General features: G+C 42.3%; 1 protein-coding gene across 1 annotated transcript; it reads left to right on the top strand.

Moving 5' to 3' along the window:
* The first annotated feature begins 5,965 nt into the window (after positions 1 to 5,965).
* Positions 5,966 to 21,498, top strand: MKI67 (marker of proliferation Ki-67). Its single transcript, XM_041461123.1, has 9 exons — positions 5,966 to 6,057; positions 6,853 to 6,934; positions 7,015 to 7,130; positions 14,153 to 14,229; positions 14,315 to 14,449; positions 14,809 to 16,136; positions 16,940 to 17,022; positions 19,969 to 20,321; positions 20,977 to 21,498. Exons 1-9 carry the CDS (start codon positions 5,966 to 5,968, stop codon positions 21,108 to 21,110), a joined length of 2,400 nt encoding a protein of 799 aa, XP_041317057.1. The 3' UTR covers positions 21,111 to 21,498.
* The last annotated feature ends 1,060 nt before the right edge of the window (positions 21,499 to 22,558 follow it).

The raw sequence follows: 22,558 nt of genomic DNA, 5'->3' as shown, positions 1-22,558 counted from the left end.
GGAATTTTTGGCTGGGAGGGTGGGCAGGCCCTGGCACAGGGTGCCCAGAGCAGCTGTGGCTGCCCCTGGATCCCTGGAAATGCCCAAGGACACTGGGGCTGGGAGCACCTGGGACAGGGGAAGGTGGAACTGGATGAGGTCCACTCCAACCCAAACCATTCCATGGTTTTATGATTCATGTGGCTGCCCATGGATGGAGCACAGGCTGTTTCCAAGGGGGCAGCCCATGGAATTGCTCTCCTCCCTTGTTTTAAGTGTGCATGGAAATTACGGAACTCCAGAATTTCATAGAGGCTGAGTAAATTTCATGGAAATTATGGAACTCCACAATTTCACAGAGGTTGAGTTAATTTGCTGAATTCAGTGGAATCTCGCCCCAGTCCCAATAAAATGTACAAATTTCTAACTCAGCTGTGCAAAAGGACTGGCTGGGAGATGCAAAATCCCTCTTAAAGGATTTCAACCTTTGGGGTTAAAAGCGATCTGCTGAAGTTGATGGCAACATTTCCTGGGTTAAGGATTTAATTCCCAGATCAGGCATGGGGTGGGATTGTTGGGGCCAGGAGTTGGATCCCATCATCCTCAGAGGTGGGTTTGTCATTTTTGGAATTGGCAGGTCTGTTCCACAGACCTAGAGCACACTGCAAAGTTTTAATTTGCATTTTAAACCTGACATATTTCACTGGGACTGTTGGAATCTGAAATGAAGGAACTCTCAGAACTTTGGGCCTGGAAGCCAAAGCGTAGGATTAAACCCAGGATTTGACCTGAGACTTTGGAAAAGGCTCCCAAACCCAGGTGCCAGAAGTGAGAATGTAGATTTATAGTTTAAAGCAGAGACACATTAAGCTAAGTAAATGAAGGTTGAGAGTTTTAGAGTTTAAGATATAGAAAAAATAAAAGTAGCTACAAAAGTAAACAAGATTAAAATGCTGTACTATAAGTTTGTGTGTCATAACAAAATCAACTAAAAAAAGATAACTGTAGCATGAATCCATAAAACAAAATATTTAAAAATTAAGTCAAAGCCATAAATATCCTTGTTAACTGTGTTTTGTTAGTCAATAACTCTTTAAAAAGTCCCATAACTAAGAGTCTAATAACCTTCTAAACCATACTATAACAACAGAAACCAAACTCACCCTTCCTACCTATGTAAAAAATAAGGAAAATAAACCACATGATCTAAAAAACTCAACAAGTGCCATCTCTAACTTACCCAAAACTCCTTCAAAAATCCCCACAGGGACATTGTGCCTTTTGCTTCCCAGTCATCTTCCCTGCCTTTGAAGGACAAGTGGAAAGTTCCTTTTCTTGAAATACAGATTTGAATTAAAAATATCAGTGTGTCCATCATATTAAAAACTTTTTCCCTTAGTAGTTTATGTTTTTTCACCATTTAAGGTAAATTAATTATTTCAAAGTATTCGTTAACACCATTTAAGGTGCCTGCTCTCACAGAATTTCTTATGTGGGAGGCAGCGTGGAAAAAAGAAATCCTTGCAAAGGTAAATTATTAATTTCAAAGTATTTGATAAAATTTGGAAACATCCCCTTTGTTCCTAAATTTATGCAGATTCCCACATAAAATCCTGTGTCAAAATCAGGTTCTGTGCATGAATAGCAGCACTCCAAAAATCCTGGGTACAACAATGTGTCAGTGTAATAAATTATGATTTTAAGAGAGAGATTTGCTGCAAAACTTTAAAATTTCAGTGTTAATCATGAGACTTCTCATCCCTGGACTTGGCTTTACACAGTGTGAGTAGCCTGAATATTTATTTACTTTACACCTTTTATAAAAGCCCTAATTTAGGGAAAGCTTTCACCAGAATTTGTGCTTTTTCAAGTAAAAACCACCGATGGTACAAATCTGTGAGAAAGGAGCTTCATTCAGTGCTCCCAGAGCACCTGTCCAACACTTGGATAAATAACTCTGGATGAGGATCCTGATGTGAGAAATTAAAATGCTGATTTTTTCATTCTCTGCCAAGGAGTTTCAAGCGCTGCCTTTATTTTACTCCTCGTTTTTGACAGTTGACAGTTTTACTTCATGCTGGATTCAGGCGTATTTGTCTAAATTAAATGTTCCTGCCAGCAAATTTAAACCTTGGAGAAAATGTCTTTTTTTGGGTCTTTTTCCCTCCTGTAAATCTACTTTGGTAAATATTTGTACAGATGCTGTTTCAGAGAGCACTGCTGCTCTTGGAGACATTGAAAACCTTTGTTATAATTTGTGTTTTTCTCTAAATATTGCACATCACAAAAGCTGTGCAGCAGTGCAAATCATGCCAGAAAATACAATTATTGCCACAGTGCAGGTGTGTTTATTTATTTGTGCTGTTTGATCACATGTGGGCTGGCAGAGACTGCAAGAAATTCAATTTCTAAGAGTTTTTCTGCTATAAATTGATTTTAGATACATCATTCAGGACCCCCAGGAAGGATTTTTTAATGCATCTGTTAATTAGCAATGATACCCAATTAGATACTAAATAGAATCCTGATTTTGGTGTGGTTTACATCTAAATTAAAGATTGTTCAGTAGCAACAGCTATTGTAAAATAATAATAATAATAATTTAATAATAATCTGAGCTAAATTAAAGGCCTACCAAAGCTTATGAAATAGACTTCAAAGTAATTTATTTGAAAAAAATAACATTTCAAAAGCTGTTTACATCTAACTGTATCACATCTAAAGACACCACAGCACATAAAACAGTCTTTGAGGCAACCTAGATAATAAAACAGGAGGAAAATCAAAAGTTCTGATTTGTAAAAGATCTCAATAGTAGAATTTTATTCCCTGAAGCACAAAAGGCTGGATGACCTTGTCCTGTATCCCCTTCCCAAACATGGAACTTGGAATGAAGGTCACATTTCAGATCTCAATAATGCATTGTTGTTGTTGTTATTAATATTTTCTTCTGTCTTCAATCACAGAACAACACAGTGTTCATGTTAATTCTTGGCCTCACAGATCCTCAAATTCCAGTCTCAGTAACGAATTCCTGTTTGGGAGCAGAGATGGGGATCAGCCTTATTTCTAAATGAAGGTAACTAATTTGCTGATTAAAATGGACTTAAAATACTAATTTAACTTTTACTGCTGCTCACTTGCTCCCTTTATTCTTCTCCCCCTTCCTGTTGTGATTAATAATATCTTTGTGTCTAGTAGTATTTTAATCTGATCAAACAGAGATGCTGAAATCACTTTATAAACCCTTAGTGAAGCTGAATTGACATAAAGTGAATCTGGGTGTGTTTTGCTGATTTGAAGAGGTGCAAAAATTTGGGACCACTGCAAGTCCCCCTCCCTCAGAGAGGGGCTTGATAAGGCTGGGCAGGTTCAGGTTTAGGTTCAAGTACAGGTTCAGGTTCAGATACAGATCTAGATAAAGGTTCAGGTACAGGTTCATGTACAGGTGCAGCTATGGACAAAGGTTCAGGTACAAGTCCAGGCTCAGGCACAGACACAGCTATGAGCACAGGCACTGTTATGGGTACAGGTCCAGCTACAGCGTAGGTACAAGTTCATGTACAGACACAGGCACAGGCACAGCACAGGTTCAGGTGCAGATTCATGTACAGGTGTAGACACAGGTGCAGGTACAAGCACGAGTTCATGTACTGCTTCACACACAGGTACGGGTTCAGATTCAGGTACAGGTTCAGGTGTGGTCACAGGTACAGGTACAGGTAGAAGTTCATGTACAGATACAAGCAGAGGTAAAAGCACAGGCTTGGTCACTGGTACAGGTTTAGGAAAAGGTTCAAGTTGGGGCACAGGTACAGAACCAGACCCAGGTACAAGCCCAGGTTCGATCACAGGTACAGAACCAGGCCCAGGTACAAGCCCAGGTTCGGTCACAGGTACAGAACCAGGCGCAGGTACAAGCACAGGTTCAGGCACAGGTTCAGGCCAGGGCACAGGTACAGATCAGGTACAAGCCCAGGTTCGGTCACAGGTACAGAACCAGGCCCAGGTTCGGTCACAGGTACAGAACCAGGCGCAGGTACAAGCACAGGTTCAGGCCGGGGCACAGGTACAGATCAGGTACAAGCCCAGGTTCGGTCACAGGTACAGAACCAGGCGCAGGTACAAGCACAAATCCTGTGCCCGGGCCCGTCCCGCCGTGAGGGCCCGGCCGCTCCCGCTGCGGTTCCCGGTCAGCGCCTGAGGCACGAGCGGCTCCGCGGGGCGGCGCCTCCGTTTGAACTCAAACCGCCCTCGCCGCTCCCCATTGGCTCCGCTGCGCGTCGCGCGCCGCCCCCTCCGCCAATTAGAGGCCACCGCGCTCCTTTTCGAATGTTCAACGGTCCTCGCGGTGCGTTTGTTTCTGCTTCCGCCGATCCGGTACGGGGTAAAGCTAAAAGAGTCCTTCTGCCCGGTGCCTCTTATCGCGTTCGCGCGGGATCGGTGATGTCCCGCCGCCGTGGCTGCTGCTGGCAGGCGGTGGCGGTGGCCCCCGTTTATCCGTCTGCGCCGTTCCTGGGGGCTCTGTTTTGGTGCCTGGCGGAGGGATACAGCGGGGCGGAAGGGGGTGCGCAGTGCGAGGGCTCGGGGGCCGGCGCGCGCGCGCGGGAAGGGCTCAGTCGGCGCCGCGCCGTGTCGGGAGCGCGCGTCGGACGCCGCCACACGGGGCCCCTCGGCCGCCAGCGCTCCGGCAGACCCAGGTACGGGTGGGCCAGCGGGGAGGGGAGTAGGACCGGGGGGACGCGGCTGTGGGGTGCCGGCTGCCGCGAGGAGGAGTTAGGCTGCCTGACACCCCGCTGCGGTGGCCACCTACCCCTCAGTGGTGGCTCTGGCGCTCTGCCATGGTGGCTGTTGCCCCCTTCTCCCCCGGTGTTTGCCTGTCCTGTCCCTGCCGGTGGTTTGAATCCCAGGCTTATCAATTTCTGCTTTTGTAGCTTTTTTTGTCTTTTTGGGAGCTGGTGGCTGCCGTGGGCAGGGCGCTCCCAGTGCAGTGTTTGCCCTAAAGCCTGAGGGACTGCCGGCTTCCCCTCCAAGCTGTGTCTCCTGGCCAACAAGTGTTTTATCGCATAAAACCCTCCCAAAAATTCCGCGAGAGCCTCTCTTAACTGCATTTAATTGCCTTGTTTTACCTTGCTGCCTTCAAACAGAGCGTTAATAAAGATGCTTCTTTGAGGATCTCTTGTGGTAATCGCACTTGTACATTAAATAATGAATTCTATGAAAATATATAAAAGGGTATCTTCTTGTGGGTTTGGGGTTTTTATGCCGGTTCAGTGCTGTTCCTCCTTCTGTCGTGATGTGTGCACCATCGCGACAGAGCTCGGGGGCTGCCCAAATTCCAGCCCCTTCCAGCTGTTCCTGCTCCTGGGAGCTGCTGCCCCCCTCCCTTTTCCACGAGGATACAACTGCAGTCACCAGCTCTTGATTTTAAATTCAAATCTGAGAATTTCCCTTTGGGTAAGAGATTGTAAGAGTTAGATTTCAGTGAAGAGAGGAGTGAGTTTTTAAGTTGTTTATGGGACAAAATCTGTGTTGCTCCTGTGAAAAACGCCAATCACTTGTTTTTAAAATTTTTAAAAGTTTAATAGTAATAAAATGGTTATAAAAATAGTAATATAATTAGAGTAATAAGATTTGAACAGTTGACATTAGGACAATATGAGACAATAATAATACTTGTGAAAAGCCAATCATACAATACACATTTTTCACACTGCTGAGCCTTTCCAGGGTCCTGATGGGTAATAAAAACTACCTGAATGCCAACATTAGTCTGACAATTTATATAAACATATTCCTAATTTTTTACACAGAGAAACACGTATAAACAGCACTGAGACTCTTCTGCTGTCCATTGGAAAATAGCTCATCTCTGGAACAAAATAAGCATAAAAATTTACATCCATTTGCTCTCATAAACATGTAAATCATAATTTGGATGAGTAACCTGGGTGTTTTTTCTAGGTAAGGTTCCTTATGTTTGAAGATGCCACGCTACGGAACAATCATTGTCATTAAAAGGAACGGGACTGATGGAATTGTTTTTCCACTCACCTCGACTTCTTGTTTATTTGGAAGGTGAGAATTTGCTTGCATACATTGAAATAATGAGTGTTTTCCTGCAGATCACGTATTTTAATGCTTTTTTACAAAAATAAACGTATATTTAGGGATGGTGTACAGAGGAGGGAAGGTGATACTGGACTAAGGTTAATGGAAGAGTGGAAAGTTAAACTTCATTTTATTACTGCTTTTTTGTCCTTTCCTTGCCAGAACTACTTTTATTGATTGATTTTAAATTTATGGCCACAGGAAATCAGGGGAAGGGATTAAAAGTGATAAGACCAACAGCAAGTCAAAAGCATTAGAGATTACCTTAAGAGAAGGACAGAAAGGAAAAGTCTGTACATTTATAAACACATTTTAACTCACTAATAACTTTTCAGAAGGTGGAAATGGTTATGCAGGTGAGACCAAGGGTCCAGTTACCTGTTTGCAGTCTCAGGTCAGAAATGTAAGCTTGAGAATGACTTTAACAGCTCATTTTGTCTAAAAATATTCCCCAAGTCTCAGGAAACTCTGGAGTAAGTTAATCCCACAGCACCAGCTGTGCTGTAGCCGTGTCTCAGCTTGTTGTGATCCGCTGTTTTCAGTTTGGCTGTTTCTCTGTTTTCCTGGTCTCAGTTCTCTGATGCTGGAGGAGTGCGAGCTGCTATTTTTTACCAGTTTAAAGAGACTTTGGTAATTAATTTTCTTCAAATTAGAGACATCACGCTGCTGTACCATTACTAACTAAAATGTTGGGCAATGCCCTAATTCTCCAGCAGATTTGCCAGTGTTTTGTGTGGAACTGAACCTGTGCTTTGCCCCCAGGAAAACAGAATGCGACATCCGCATGCGGCTGCCCTGGGTGTCCAACGAGCACTGCAAAATCGAGATCAATGAGAACAAGGAGGTGAGCTGGGATGTTTTACTGAAGCATGCATTGCCTCGCTGCATCTCTGCAGGTCACTCACGTTTTTGTTTGGTTTTCAGGCAGTCCTGACCAATTTAAGCTCAGTGAACCCCACGCAGCTGAACGGGGCTTGCTTTGAGCAGCCTGTTCCCCTGAAGCACGGAGATGTGTTAACCATTATCGATCGTTCTTTCAGGTATGTGCCACGGCCAGGCTCTTTAATTATTCAATTCTAGAGTAGAAATAATGTTTAGTTTATATTTCTCTATAAAATCTTACAGGATTTCATCAGAAGGCAGCATTGCTTAAAGTTATCTTTTTATCGCTTGTATTACATTAAGCTAAATCAGTAAAGATGGAATTGTTTAGACATCATTCTGATTCTGTTTCAAGAGCTGTGTTAAAGCCTTTTAAATGGAGATGTGTGCACTGCTGGGAGGGGGTAACTGTTCCCAAGTCATTCCTCTTAATAATCAGAATTGAGTCATCAATTCTTTGACAAAAAATGGTATTTTAAAATATTTTTTCAGGTTTGAATATCCTCTGCAATCAGCACCGAAAAAGAGGCGTTCCAGGTCTCCAAAAGATGAAACTCTGCAGGTAACTTTGTGGCTCTGGGATTTTTCTTTACAAATATATTGGTAGTAGTGGCGTGATTTTTATTTCCTTATTCTCTTTTCTTCTTAAAATAAGTTATACTTTTCTTATTAAAAGTAACTTTTCAGCCCAAGACTGCTGATTTATGTTAAAATACAAATGAACTCTTTCAGATAAATGCTTTGAAAGACTTAGTAATTTTGAGTCTAAACTTTAGTCAAAAATTTGTCACTTTTTGGTAATAGATAATTAATAATTCATTATGTTACCAAGACAGAGCTATGAATCTTCCACTGGATTTGGTAAGAAGGGAAGGTTCAAGGGTTTTTATTCTTATTTTACAGCTGCTTTGACAGCTCAGAATTTAAATGAAAAAACAAAATCAATTTCTGTTCTCTAGGGCCTCAAATATATTGGCCAATGTTAAATATTGCAAAGTTCAAGGATTTCATTTGAATGCTTTAAAGCTTGTTTAGGGACAGTGCAGATTCTCTTCTAAATAAGGTTTTTTCAATGTAGAATTGAAAGCTGAAGTACAAAATATTTGTTGCTCTGCTGTAATGTTGTACAAATTTACAGGTTCTTCATGTTCAGCAGGTGGCAGAAGTGGAATTATTGCACAAACAACCTCCAGGAGCTAAAAGTCTTGATGCTTCAGGTTGGTACCTGTTTTATGAGGGCTTTGTTTGCTTTTGTCCCCTTAACTGCATTTATTGTTGGTATTAGAATTAAAGTTAAAAGGGGGGGAAAGGCATTTTTCCAATCTGAGTGCATCTTGCTGTGTCAGTGGTTATCTCATCATGTTTAAATGCTGTGAATTCACCTTAGACATTAAAATTTAACTTGAACTGCTCTGCTGACCTACAGCTACACCTTTTTTTTTAGCAAATATTGCATTATCTCATGCATTCTTTACTAATGAAAAATTGAAACAAGTATAATTTTGGAGGTACATGGTACATATTGAAATAATTGTTAACAGGAACTGTTTGCTGTAGAACCAGAAAAATCCAGAGCTGCTAATTCTGGGTAGTTATAACCCACAGACTGGTAAAATGCTAGGATTGCACCTTCCCATCCTTGTTGTCTTAAATAATCCAGATTTTCAGAGAAGGCTTTTTATTGTCATTTCTGACAGACTTGTCTCAGTTCAAAAAGCCCCAGCTTGCTTTCAAGTGTTCCATTTCAGTAGATCCTCGTTGACCAGGAAGATCTCTGCTGACCTGGATCTTCCCCCTTGGGAGGGAAAATAAGGAATTTTTAATCTGTATTTATGGAACTTTTTTTTTTTTGTAGCTCTGCAATTTTAAAGTAACTCTGCATCTGTATTTTTGTTTCACTTTGCTTTCTTTGTAGATAATGCTGAGTGTAAAGAAAAAAATACCAATGAAAATAAACAAACTCCAGAGGAAAATCTTCCTGAAGCTTTCCCTGTCAAACTCCAAACACCCAAATCTTCACAGAGAATACATTGTGTTCTTAAAAAGCAAAATGAAATGTCTCCCTTTAGTAAACTCTATGAAAGTGTGAAAAACGAGCTGAAAGTGAAAAAACCTCTGCGCAGGAGAAGCTCCTCTCAGCAAGCTGCAGAAGGAGACCCTGGGTGTGTTCTGCCAGAACCAAGTGCTCCCATTTCATCCCAGAGCTGTCCTTTTGATCTGGGCAGCCTGGCTAAAGGCAAGAAAACAGGCAGTATGGGAAATATTGAAAAATGCATAATTGTGAGACGAGAAGAAGAAAACAGCCCAGGGTTTAACCAGCTGTCAGCTGGGGCGAGAACTCCCAGGAGGAGTTTTACCATGAGTCCTCGAGCTCCCATTTCAAAGGAGGTGTCAGGGGATACCAGTCAGAGTCCGTTGCAGGATCCCAAGGAATTAAGGACACCTGGCAGATCCAGAAGTGCTGCACTCACACCCAGATCCAGCATCGGGAACCGCAGGAGCTCCCTGGTTTTGCTGGAGCAGTGCTCCATAGAAAGGTTTGAGTGTCCAATTCAAGGGGCAGTGTGCAGCTCCAGAAACTGCAGTGCTGCTGAAGGATCTCCGTGTGTGCTGAGCACACCAAGGCCCAGGAGGAAGAGTCCTCGGTCTCTTTTTGTGTCACCTCCCAGAGAAACCACTGGAATGAATCCTGGAAATCCTGACGCTCCAAGGACCCCACGGCGTGGGTCGTTGAAACTGAAGTCACTTCCAGAGATCCCAGCTGGAGCTCCAAGGGAAGATGCAGTGTGCAGAACTGAGAACACACAACTGCCTTTGCCAGAAGACAAAAGCTTAAAGCAACGACGAAACAGCAAACAACAAACACCAGGAAAACCTGCCCAAGAGGTGCTGAAAGAAATCTGGGATCAGGCAAACCTGGATAACTCAGAGGTGGGACATTGTGAAACCCCTGCCTCTCTCTCTAATTCCAAGAGTCCCAGAAGAAGCAGCAGGGAAAGTAAAGAATTCTTGGACAAAAGTGCCCATTCAGAGGCATTGGCTGCAGAAGGAATGTTGGCATCTCCTGCTGGTCAGACACCTGGAAGGAAAAGGGGAAGGCCAAGGAGCTCTGGAGTGCTGGCTGAAACAACACTGGAGACAAACACTGCCCAGGAACAGCAAGATTCAGGCAGAAAAGCCAGTACAGCTCCAGCAGAGATGGCCGTGGACACGTGTCACCAAAACCAGGATTTGGAAGATGCTCCAAGACCTCGGAGACCATCAGTCAAGAGAAGATCTTCTGAATGTGCTGCTGAGCTGAGAGACACTGAGCCTGGCTCAGAAACCAAAACTTTTGGCCTCTTGCAAGGAGAAGACTCAGGTAAGTACTTTGGATTGCCTGTCTCGTTTTTGGTATTTGAGAAACTCTGTAGCACTTTTGTAAGAATTCTTCCACTTTGGTAAAATGTGGAACAAATTACTGACCGTAATTGTGAAATGTTTATCATGGAGTTACATTTGACCTTAACAATACGCAATATGTATAAAATATCCTGGATTTAATCTATTTCCCTTTAAGGTAAGTTCCTCTGGGTTTGTTTCCAACTTTGAAATGCACAAGGAAAGGTTAAAATGCTGCCTTGTGTTCTTGGAGATCTAAAAATCGTTTCAATTGTTCTTTTCAGGCAAGACAAAAAGAATCTCTCAGAAGAGGAAAAGTGGTGAAACACTCCCTCAGACTCTGGGCAAAAGAAAGAGAGTGTCCTTTGGTGGTCATCTGAGCCCAGAACTCTTTGATAAAAGTTTGCCTCCCAACTCTCCCCTGAAAAGAGGAGCTCTCCCTGCCAGGCGGAGTTTACCCCATGGAAACTCTCCTCGGGCTGTGCTCAAAAAGGCTCAGTGCTTGAAGCACTGGATAGATCAGGTAAATGTTCAGAATAATCAAGTTGCTGAGTCCATTACTGTGATCAGACTTTATAAATAATATTATATATGTATTTATTATTTATTCAAAATTAGTAGTAACCCTTGTGTGATGTGTGCTGGTGTCACTCGTGAGTGGTTTGGGATGCTCAAAGAATCATCAGCTAAAACAGGTTTATAATAAAGTGAAAGTACAACCATTGGCAAGGTCACTGCTACTTACTGGATGCGTAAAACACACAAGGGAAAATTGGGCTAAAAGTTTAAAATCGGTCAACTATAATTGACATAAAATGATTTAATTGGTGGCTGGGGATGGATGAAGGGTGAGGATCAAAAGTAAGGTAAACCCTCCTGCCCAACTTAGCCCAGACTTGATCAGCAGTTTAGGAATCATTTATCATTTGTGAAAAAGTAAAATCCAACTCTCAGGCAGGGTTTGCCTGGACTGATCACTTCACTAAAAAGAAGGAAATATCTTCCATACACTAATTTTTTTTATTTTTTTTTTCCTAGGAAGAAAAGAAGTCACCCAAAAATTCCCCAGCCCAGCAGCCCCCAGGTGCCTCATCCCCTGTCTCAACACCCAAAATCCCTTCAGGCTCTCCAGCCCCCTTCAGGAAAGGGCGTTTCTCCATCTCCCAGCCCCTCACACCATTCCCCATTGCAGAGGAGAAGGATGCTAGCACAGAAGACATGGATCCAGAGGAGAAGAGTGGTGTCCAAGGGAAAACCCCAAAATCTTCCCCTGCTGCCCAAGATGCCAAAGCCTTGGTGACAGGGACACCTGCCAAGTCAGCCAGAGGTGCCCAGCGGCGCTTGAAGGGCTCTGCCATGAAGAGCAGAGGTGGGGCTGTGGCTGTTATCAGTGCCAAGAGGAGAAGTGGTGCCTCCAGTGCCAATTTATTCGGTTGGTTTCAACAGTTAATTTTTAATACTCATTTACATGCTTTAAAAATACAGGAACCCCACTGGAAAAAGCTTGTTTTGTTATGCAGAGGCCACCAAATAATTGGTGAATCTTCTGAAATCTGCTGGCCTTAGTGGAAGTGCAAAGGGTTGTATTTTCTCATTCGTACAGCAAATTTATTAAAACATCTATAAACTCATTTAAAGACAAATACTGATGTTCAGAAGTTAAGAAATGGTAAAATTAGCATTCTCTTTGCAAGGTTATAGTCGTGATCTTTAAAATCTGTCAAGTTCCAGTAGTGTTAAACTAAACCATGTTTATCACACTACTGTTGCTTTGAAAAACTTAACCTTTTGTAGCAATGCAGCTTCACTTCGGTTATTTTGTGCCTTCTTTTTATACAAGGCTCACAAACTTTGTCCAGGAGCTGGGCTGTATTTAACTACTCAAAGTGGTACATAACTGATAGAAATAAAAAATAGGATCATAACTGGGTGTTACTTTCAAATCCTCAGAATTCCCAGTGTTGAGCACTGATTTCAAACAGTTTTGACAGCATTGGAAACTGTAATAGGGGAGATCTGGTTCTGCAGGTTTTGACTTCTGAATAAACTTTGAAGAAGGGTGTATTTGTCACCTGTTTTCATCAGTTAAATCAGTTTGACAAAGTCAAATTCCCCATTCACCCAGGATTTTTTATTACTTTATTATTTTGTCCATTTTAATGGCAGGGAGAGCTCTTGACAAATACCAGTGGCATTCCATTTCTCACCACCTCTGTAATGTGCTTTTTAATATCACTGCATCAATTCCTTCTGTAATATGAAAATAACATCACAGCTCTTAAAAATTTCAGCTCCAAAATAAAACTGTTTCCAGTGCTATTTCAGATAATTTCCTGGATGCTTGGCATTTTCCTCTGCATCCTGCACACCCTGGCAATGTCAGCTTTTCAAAGTTCTTTTTATTTACAAACTGACATAGCAATTCTGACAAGAGAAGAACAACATCCTTTTCATGGATGGAAAAGGAACAGTATTCTCCTTTTAATCTCTGTTTTAAAAAGTCATTTCTTTTATACGATCCCTCTGTTCTGGTAGCTTTTTTTCCTGAAGTAAACAAGGCAGGTGTCCTACAACTTCTAGCTTCATTTATTCCACAGCTGTAATTCCCTGCTCCCACTGCTGTGTACAGAATGATGCTATGATGAAGGTAACTTTGCTTTGGGAATTTTGGGAGTGTGTCACAAGGAGAAGGTGATACAAGAAAAATTATGGGAAGTCTGTAAATCTAAATTCAGGATAAAAAAACTGAAATTCCTCAGGAAGGTGGTGAAAGAAACTTCACTTAGAAACAATTTCTCTTCTCTTGTTAAATCTCACCAGAGTAAAGCTCATCTATAATAAGCGAGGCTGGAAAGCTCATGGCAAGTTTCTGTTGGGAAAAAAGAGTTCCTTCCAAAAGAGAGAGGAAGGAACTGGGTCAGTGTTCAGCTGTAGGATCTGAGCTGTGTTTGACACCGTGTGAAGCTCATTGTTTTGGTGTGGAAAGCCACACTGGGTACTTGGAGTCTTCTTAAACTTCAGCTGAAATGGGGTTTTCAAACTGAGAATATTTCAGAGAACACTTCAGGTGTTATCAGGTAATAACAACCACTTTCCTCTGCCAGACTGCAGAAGATGTATTGGAATAATAAAGAAATAATTGTAAACTTCCATTTACACGGCTGAGAGTTAAATTTGTTTTCTCTCCGTTTCTTCTAGTTGCAAAATCTTGGGCAGAAGTGGTAAAACTGGGGGTTGCAAGACCACAGCCAAAGACTGCTAAAAAAAGTGTCCATAAAGGAAGAGCCCTGAAGAAACTAAACCACCCCCCAAAGGTATCCTTTTCTTTTTTGTGTTGCTTTATTTTCCTGCATATCCACCAAGAAGCTTGGATGGATTTTGATTGAGAAGCTGAGCTCTTGGTGTGATGTAAAATGGGAGTTGATGTCTCCCACAGCATGTGGGAAATGGAGGTTTGTACAAAAAGAATCACAGAATTATTAGGGTTGGAAAAGACCTCCAAGATCTTGGAATCCAACCTCTGATCCTAAAAATCAGGCCTTTCCTAAACTCAGGCTGGCTAGGCCTTCCAACCCTCGCTGGTCCTGGACATCCTCCAGCCTTCTGGTTAACCATGGCTGATGATAAATTATGGGAGGAGCTTGGCCACCTCTTCCACCATGAATCTTTGTTTAATAACTCTTTTTTTTCTTTTCCCTCTGCAGACTCCAGAGAAGAAAATAAAAGATCACTTCAGCACAGGTCATGCAGAGTCACCTGCTACCATAGTTGTAGGTAGAGCTTATTCCACCACAGTCAGGTCAGCTGGATATGTCCCTAAAGTGGTGAAAAATCCCAAGCTGAAGCTCAACATGGATATGGATGAAAGTTTCACAGGTGAGATTTCAAAGTCTGTTGCTTCATCTGCCTGCTGTGCAGTTCTTCTGTCAGAACATCTCATTTCTCCAAATATCATTTCTAGGGATGCCTGAAATGTTCCAAACTCCAGAACACCAGGGAGGAAGAACATTTCCTCTGACTGCTGCTCAGAATGCTGATGTTACACCACCGTGGGCTGCAGGGGACATTTCTGACTTGCACACTCCTGAGGAATCTGGTAGGTTTGGTATTTTAAAAAAGAAGATTTAGGTATATTATGGGTTAGCAGCAGTCTCAGCCTAGGCAGACTTAACTGAGGTGAAGCATCCAGCAACCGTGAAAGGTACTATTGAGATTTGTCAGGTATTAAAAGAAAATGTCGTTCCAGTTAATTTCTGAGTAGAATATTTTATTATTCATTCAATTTGGATGGAACTTCAAGCTGCTCTTGAGTTGTTTCAGACAATGCACGTGTTTGGGTTTGATTTCTAGAAGGGTGTATTTGAATTTAATTTTTTTTATTATGCAGCAATTAAAATGCTTTGATTTTCTGCTTGATTTGTTTTCCAAATGACATAAGTCTACTGATTATTTCAGGAGAGATGATGGTGTCACCATTAAATAATTCAGATGCTTCAGAGCAGAAGCAAGACAGTCCGGGCATATTCCACCTTCTGAGAGAGGAGTCATCTCCATCTATGTTTGATGAAATAGCCACAAAAACTCCTGAAAAAAGAAAAGCTGTGCGCAAGGATACTGTGGATAGTTTAGCAGTAATTTCAGAAAAACCAGCATCTCTGGTGAAATCAGGAAGTAAAAGGAGGACTCCAAAGCAGAAGCTGGAGCCAGCTGAGGTCATGTCAAGCAAAAGGAAGATTTTAAGGACCCCTGAGAAAAGGTCAGAACCAGAAGAGGTTTTGTCAGGTATCAAGAGGCTCATGAAGACCCCAAGGCAGAAGCCTGAGCCTACCGAGGTTTTGTCAGGCATCAAACAGCTCATGAAGACCCCAAAGCAGCAACTGGAGCCTGTAGAGGTTCTGTCAGGCATTAAAGAGCTCTTGAAGACCCCAAATCAGAAACTGGAGCCTGTAGAGGTTTTGTCAGGTATCAAACAGCTCATGAAGACCCCAAATCAGAAACGGGAGCCTGTAGAGGTTCTGTCAGGCATCAAACAACTCATGAAGACCCCAAATCAGAAACTGGAGCCTGTAGAGGTTTTGTCAGGTATCAAACAGCTCATGAAGACCCCAAAGCAGAAACTGGAGCCTGTAGAGGTTCTGTCAGGCATCAAAGAGCTCTTGAAGACCCCAAATCAGAAACTGGAGCCTGTAGAGGTTTTGTCAGGTATCAAACATCTCGTGAAGACCCCAAATCAGAAACGGGAGCCTGTAGAGGCTTTGTCAGGCATCAAGCATCTCCTGAGGACCCCAAAGCAGAAACTGGAGCCTGTGGAGGCTTTGTCAGGCATCAGACAGCTCATGAGGACCCCACGGTGGAAGCCAGAGCCAGTGGAGGACCTGTCAGGCATTAAGCAGCTTCTGAGGACTCCACAGCAAGAGCTGGAACCACTCACAGACGAAGTTGCCTTGAAAAGGTTGCTGGAGACTGCAGTAGAGAGCAGGGAAGCAGTAAAAGCTGTGCCAGGTGTGACTTCAACCAAGAAAACCCCAAAGCTGAAATCCCAGCCCGTGGAAGACATGGTTGGGATCAGCCGCATTTTCCAGACGCCAAAGGGAAAGGTTGAGCCTGTGGAAAACATGTTTGGAATTAGCAGATTGATGAAATCTCCTAAAGAGAAATATCAACCAGTTGAGGATTTTGTGGGGCTGCAAAGGCTCATGGCAGAACCCAGGCAGAAATCTTCTGATTCTGAAGTGGACTATGCTGGAGTGACTGAAATGTTTGGTACCCCAGAGGAAATGAAGGTAAAATACTTGAACTTTTGGAAAGGATGTTTTTAGACTTTGAAACCTGTGGTTTAAATGAATGTAGACTTTCTTGTATGACACTTTGTATCTTGCAACATCTTTTAGGGACAGCTGCATTTGTGCATGTTAAAATGTATTTACTTGAAAGGACTTGTCACAAACGAGTGTTTTAAGGTTGTTTAGGTATCATTAAAAACAGGCTTAATATAAAAGTGATAAGGTTAATATTAAAGTGACATTCCCAGCATCTCATTCACCACTCCACACTGACCATTACAGGTAGGAGAAGTGAAGTTGTCCAATCAGTGGGTCAGTGTTGGTGATGTCTGTGCCCAGCCTGGTTTGTTCTGGTCCTTCTTTTTATTGTGAGAACAGTCTTCAGTGGAGATGTGCTGCCATCACTGCCAGTATCATTTCCTGAAAAAATTATTTTGATTCTGATATTCTATAGGTAAAATGCTGAGTATCCCTGGGCTTAGTGCTTAGAACACAATAAAACACTACAGAACACTCAATTTCTCTTCAATACCCCAAATTCCCTTTGAGCACTCATTTAGGCACTCCTCAACCTCTTCACAATGTTGTCTTTCACTTTAGATGGAAAGAATTGAATTTGCTGTGTTGGTGGGTTGATATCAGATAAATGGATGCATTTATAAGACTAATTGATTTAATTTGTAAAGAACAGAGTTTCACAAGCTTTTTTATAAACATTGCTGTACATTCATCTGGTATTGGTTGGCTCCATAAGTTCTTGTCCTGTCAGACATGCATTTATTGGTTATTTTTTATTCCTTTAGGTCAGATCAGTAAATGTCATGGATTCTCAGGGAAAAATTGCACCTCCTGGTTCTAATTCCAGTCATAAACATGGTAAGAACAAGTATTTTGCTTAGAGGAGTAGTGAATATATAAAATCATAAATGTTACCATGAAGTTCAAATGTTGTTCAAATCTCTCTCACTGAGCCCAGCTATTTCCTGAGCTAAGATCATTTTTTCCATTTGACCTATCCAAATAAATTAAGCAACTTCAGTCAGAGGCCTGGCCTTAAATGTAGGAATTGGTTAAATATTTCTTTATTTATTCTATGATTTGTTTGAGCAAGATGCCTCTGTGAGGAAAATGGAAATGCACAGACACTTTGACAGGAATGTCTAATTTTTGTTTGTGCTATTTACCCTGTTCTAGAAGAGAAAGGAAAAGTTTCCCAAGGTGAAGATTCCCAACAGAAGGACTCAAATGGAGAAGAGCAGCCTACCCAGAGACCCAGAAGGGGAAGGAGAGCTGTACCTCCTGCTGTAGCAAAACCAAGTGAAAATGATGTGCGTTTAAAGGATTTGCAGAGTCCTGACACCCAAGAGGAGATGGGAGTGATCACACCTGTAAACAAGGGAAGAGGAAGGAGGACAAAGCGTTGCATACAAGAAGTTGTTCCAAAGTGTCCTGATCAGGAAGGCCTTGACATTGTTTCATCTATGGAACCACCTGGAGCTGCTCAGAGACCAGGGAGAGGTAAAAGGAAAGAGCTGAAGGAGTTAAAACATGAAAATGAAAATCTGGAGTCTTGTATTGAAGATTCCTCAGTGCTACAAAAAGCACCTGCAAACAAACAGAGTTTGCAGGACTGTGGCATCAATGAAACTGAAGATGATCCAGGCACAAAGACAGGACTTGGAAACATTCAGAGTGAAATCTGTCAGCTGCAAACACGTTCAAATAATCCTGATAGCAAAGCTACTGATAGTGGGATTGAGGACTGTGAAGAAGTGCTCCTGTCACCGAGGAGGAGGCGCAGAGGAGTGGAGAACACAGAACCAGTGATTCCACCAAGAAGAGGGAGACGAGCAAGGAATGACCAAGGTGAAGCAGCTTCTCCAGGAGACCTTCACAGAGCAGCCAGAAAGCCTCGTAAAGACCCATCCCCAAAGGTTTCACAAAGACAGGAACAGGCTTGTGACAAAGCTCCTGAGGCTGCCACAGCACAAGAATCTGAAAATGGCACTAAACTTGAACTAAAGGCAGCAGAGAGAAGAGTTAAGTCTCTTAGAAGTACTAGAAACAGAAAGCACTCAGCTGAAATAAAAGCAGACATTAGTGGGGTTGCACTTGAAAATACACAAAATATTCCAAAAACTGAGGAAACATCAACTGAAACTGATGCTGAAACACAATCCCATGTGAAAAATGAGATGAAAGGATCTCAGGGATGTGAAACAGAAAATGCTCAGGAAAACACAACAGAAGCAGCTCGAAGATTAAAGGCAGAGTCACCTTCTGCAGAGACAAACAAAATGCCAGTCAGTGCTCAGAACATGGAAATAAAGAGGACTAGAAACAGGAGAGGCAAAAAAGACTCTTTGGAGCAAAAAACTGAGGAATTTACTGAAAATGTGAGCAGCCTAAAAGCAACTGCTCCCAAACTTAATTCAGAAACAGAAGTGGATGAATCTTCTCTCCAGGATTCCGTGGGCTCTGTTTGTGTCAGTGCAGCCCCAGGCAGGAAGGAGCAGCCCAGCCCAGGTGCCCCATCAGTCCCTGCTGCAGACAGTGCCAGTCCTGCTCAGGGCAGTCAGAGGAGGACGAGAAATGAACGGGGAATACTTAAAGCAAAGCAAACTGAAATCCTGCAGGGCAATCCAGCGCAAGGAAATGCAGGGATGTGTAGAAGAGGAAGAGGTAAAAAAGTTAATTTTCAGCTTGAAGAAGGCAGTTCCAAAGCAATTGAAGGAAAAAGTTTACCTGAGGGTGATGAAGGGATGACTGCCAAAGATAATCAACATGAGAGTTCCGAAAATCCTCCTTCACAGGGAAGGAGGGGCAGGAGAAAGCAACTTGATTCCATCCCACAAAAAGCTAGTCCTGCCTTTGTAGAAAAACAAACATTAAGTGCAGATCACAGGAAAGATGAGGCTGTTGTACAAGAGCCAGGACCAGCTTTGGAAGCTGCTCCCTCTTCAGCAGAGGACAATCCACCCAGGCGGGGCAGGAGACGCGAGGTGGCTGCAGCATCACAGAGCAGATCTCCTTCTGTCAGAACAAGACGTGGGCTGCTGGAAGGTGATGCTAAACAGATGGCAGAAAGAGAAGAGGAAAATCCAGCTCTGGGTAATAAAGCTTTACAGCCAAAAGTGAATGCACCAACAAGGGACAGAAGGAAAAAGATGGATCCGGCACCAGAGGCAAGAAGTTCAAGTCCTCTCCAGGGAAAATGTGGCTCGTCAGAGACTAAAGATGAGGGTACTCAGGAAGAACAAAGTGTGCCTTTGGAAGCAGTGTCCTGTGCAAAGGAGAAGCCAGCAGGAAGGGGCAGAAGGAAAGAAACTGCTCAGGCATCACACACAACCAATTCCATCTCTCTTCAAGGGAAGCGCAGGTTGCCGGCAGGTGATGGAGACGAAGCTCCCAAAGAAAAGCAGAATGTTCCTTTAGAGACTTGTGATTCATCCGGAAAAGAAAATCAGCTGAGAAGAGGCAGGAGGAAGGAAATTGCCCCCTTGGTAGAAGCCAAAAGTTCTATTCAGGGAAACCAGGTCCTCTCAAAACAAAGTGGTAGAAAAAATAACAATAAGGAAGCTAAACAGAATTTGGACAATTCTTCCCAAGAAAATATGGAGCTTGTAAAAGGGAGCTTGAGGCAAGCAACCACTTCACTGACTCTTAGTCCCACCTCACTTCAGAGTTTGCCAGAAGATGGTAAAGACAGAATTCCTGAAGAAAAACGTAAAGTTTTGGATGTAGCTCCACCTGCAAAAGAAAATCCATCAAGAGTGGGCAGGAAGAAAACAACTTGTTCCACTTCTGAAGAAACAATTTCCACTTCTCTCAGGGAAAAACCCAACCTGCCCAGAGGCAGAGGTCAGAAGAGGATTCTTAAAGAAAGTGAAGATGTATCTCCAGAAAATAATCCATGCCAGGGGAGAACAAGGCAGTTGAGAAACAACAGGAGGAAGGTGGAGGTGTCAGAGGCAGCTACTTCTACTCCCCATAAAAGCAGTGACTTGCCAGGAAATGGCAGCACTCTGGGAACTCAGGATTTGAGTGGAGCATCCACTGGTTCTGAAGAGAATCAGTCTGGAAAAGGCCAGGAGGGTGACCCTGCTCCACAGACAGCCCCCTCCTCTCGCAGAAGGAAGTGCCAGCTGCCAGCAGAGGGCGAGGCACCCAAAAGATTCAAATCAGGTGAGTCAAGGCTTGGCTTTCTCTGCAACAATTGTGTGCAGAGCTCTGGGGCTGCTGATGGAAAAGATCCAAGATCCTCCATGTCCCTCCTGAGCTGAGGGACCCAAACTGGGCACAGCACTGGAGGTGCCTCCCCAGTGCCCAGTGCAGGGGGACAGTCACTGCCCTGGTCCTGCTGCCACCTAAAATATTCCCTGGAGTTTTCAGCTTGACTTAAAAAACTCCCAATTAGAAAATATTCTCAAATGAATGCTTTGAAGTAGAAATGGCAGCAACTCTTCAGAGCTACAGCAGGGAATTTCCTGCCATAAAACTTGCTGTTTTCATTTTTGCAGGACTTTGGTGTTGGTTCTGTTTTAGTTTTACATATCAGTGGAAGGAATTTTAGCTAAAATGGCAGCTAATTGGTTTTGGTGCTCTCATTAATGTTAACCTACTTTCAGAAATAGCTGTAAATCCTCAGGGATCCAACTTAAAGGATATTGGATGTGCAGAATTGTGGGGTTGGTATCTGGTTTGTTGAATTCAGAGATGTAATCTTTGGAATGTTGTCATTGGGGACATTTCCTTTCAAAACAATGTAGGTGAGGATGGAATTTTGTGGGAAATATTTGATTGATGATATAAATTGACATTTTTTTCCATGTGCAAATAGGGAATGATGAAAATGGGTCTGTCCAAAGAGGAAGAAGAAACAAAACTAAACTTGGAGAAGAGGATGCAAGGGCAGCTCAGACCACTGGAGGGATGGAGAGGAGGACAAGATCCAGCACAAGAACAAGGAAATAGCCTTAAGAGTCCCAGAACCAGTTTTTAAATCAATTCAGTAATTCCAATTACAGGTTTTTTTTAATGTGAATTGATTTGCACTCTGATTTTAAGCTAAGATTCTTGCTAATTACATGGTTACTTTACAAGATACATTTCTTAATGTAGATAAGATAAGAAGTAGATATTTCTTCAGCAGCTTTGCCAACGTGTGGTGGTTCCTAAGCCATGGGGTGCTTGTGCAAAGCTGCAAACATAAATTACATTTTGTTTTACCAGTGTTTCTCCCTTTTTCCTGTTGATCAGTACAACAATCAGGAAGCCATATTACTGCCAGCTAAAGCTATTTTCTGCTGAAATTTTCCTACGCTTAAGTTTTATTTTTCGTTGGAGTTCTGTAAATATTCTCTTTTTAAAAAAAATAGTTGTATTGGCAAAAGTATTATGCTAAATTTTTAATAAGTTTTTTTAAAAAAAATACTAAATTTGTATTGAAGAGTTTCAGGTTTTGAAGTCATTAAACTTGTAAACAATTTGGGACTTGTGTGATTTTTTTGGTTTTAAGAATGCTTAAGTATGTGATTGCTGCTGACTTACGAGTTCATTTCTAAGGTTTGTCCTCTGTGGTTGATGTGGTTTGCAGACAGAATTTTTAGGACTTTTTACAGATAAATTGTCTTCAAGGCTGGGGGTTCTTGAACGCAGAAACAGAGATAATTCAGCCTGGGCATAAACTTGTATGCAGTTTTTAGGCCTGACTTTAAATCCTTTGTTTATGTGGTGTGTGAGGAGTCGGGGATGTTTCTGCAGCAGAGCATTTGGAACTGGAATTGTTCAGGTTGGAAAAGACTCCTAAGACTCCAAACCTCAGACTTGATATAATATATAATATTAAGGGGTTTTTCTAAAATTTTGGCTGGATTTTTTGTTTGTTTTTTTTATCATGTGGAATGTGCTGTACCCATATCCACAGAGGGTTTTTATTGAATTATAATGCACTTTTTTTTTTTTTAATTACTTCATTCTAGTGTGAAAATTCCAGTCTGTCCATACATCCAGGGCTGTTCCATCCCAGGTGCAGAATCTGGTATTTTCCCTTGAACTTCACATGGTTAAATACGAGAAGTGGAATAAATTATGGTGAGGAGTCTTTTGGTTTGGGTTTTTTGTGGTTTTATTAAACCCTGTTTCCCAATCATCACATTCCTAAAACTTTAACCCTGAAATCTCAGAGGAAAGCAAAATTTTACCGTCTTCCCTAAAATCAAAACTGCCTCCTCTGTGTAAGCAATGCCATGATTGGGAAATACAGGGATCCACAGGAATATTTTTCTGGAATATTTATTTTCAAGTTGTTTGGTTTTTTCCTCCAGTCACTCAGGTCTGTCACTTTTGGGTTTGGTCCAAGTTCAAATCTAACAAAAGCTCAGCTCAAATTAAATGCCTCAGTTCTCTTCCAGAGCTGGAGT

The sequence above is a fragment of the Pyrgilauda ruficollis genome, unplaced genomic scaffold (assembly GCF_017590135.1).
Source record: "Pyrgilauda ruficollis isolate IOZ18807 unplaced genomic scaffold, ASM1759013v1 scaffold15, whole genome shotgun sequence".
NCBI classification, from domain to species: Eukaryota; Metazoa; Chordata; class Aves; order Passeriformes; family Passeridae; genus Pyrgilauda; species Pyrgilauda ruficollis.
Note: the sequence above shows the minus strand (reverse complement) of the source record. Positions and strands in the feature narration are given on the sequence as shown.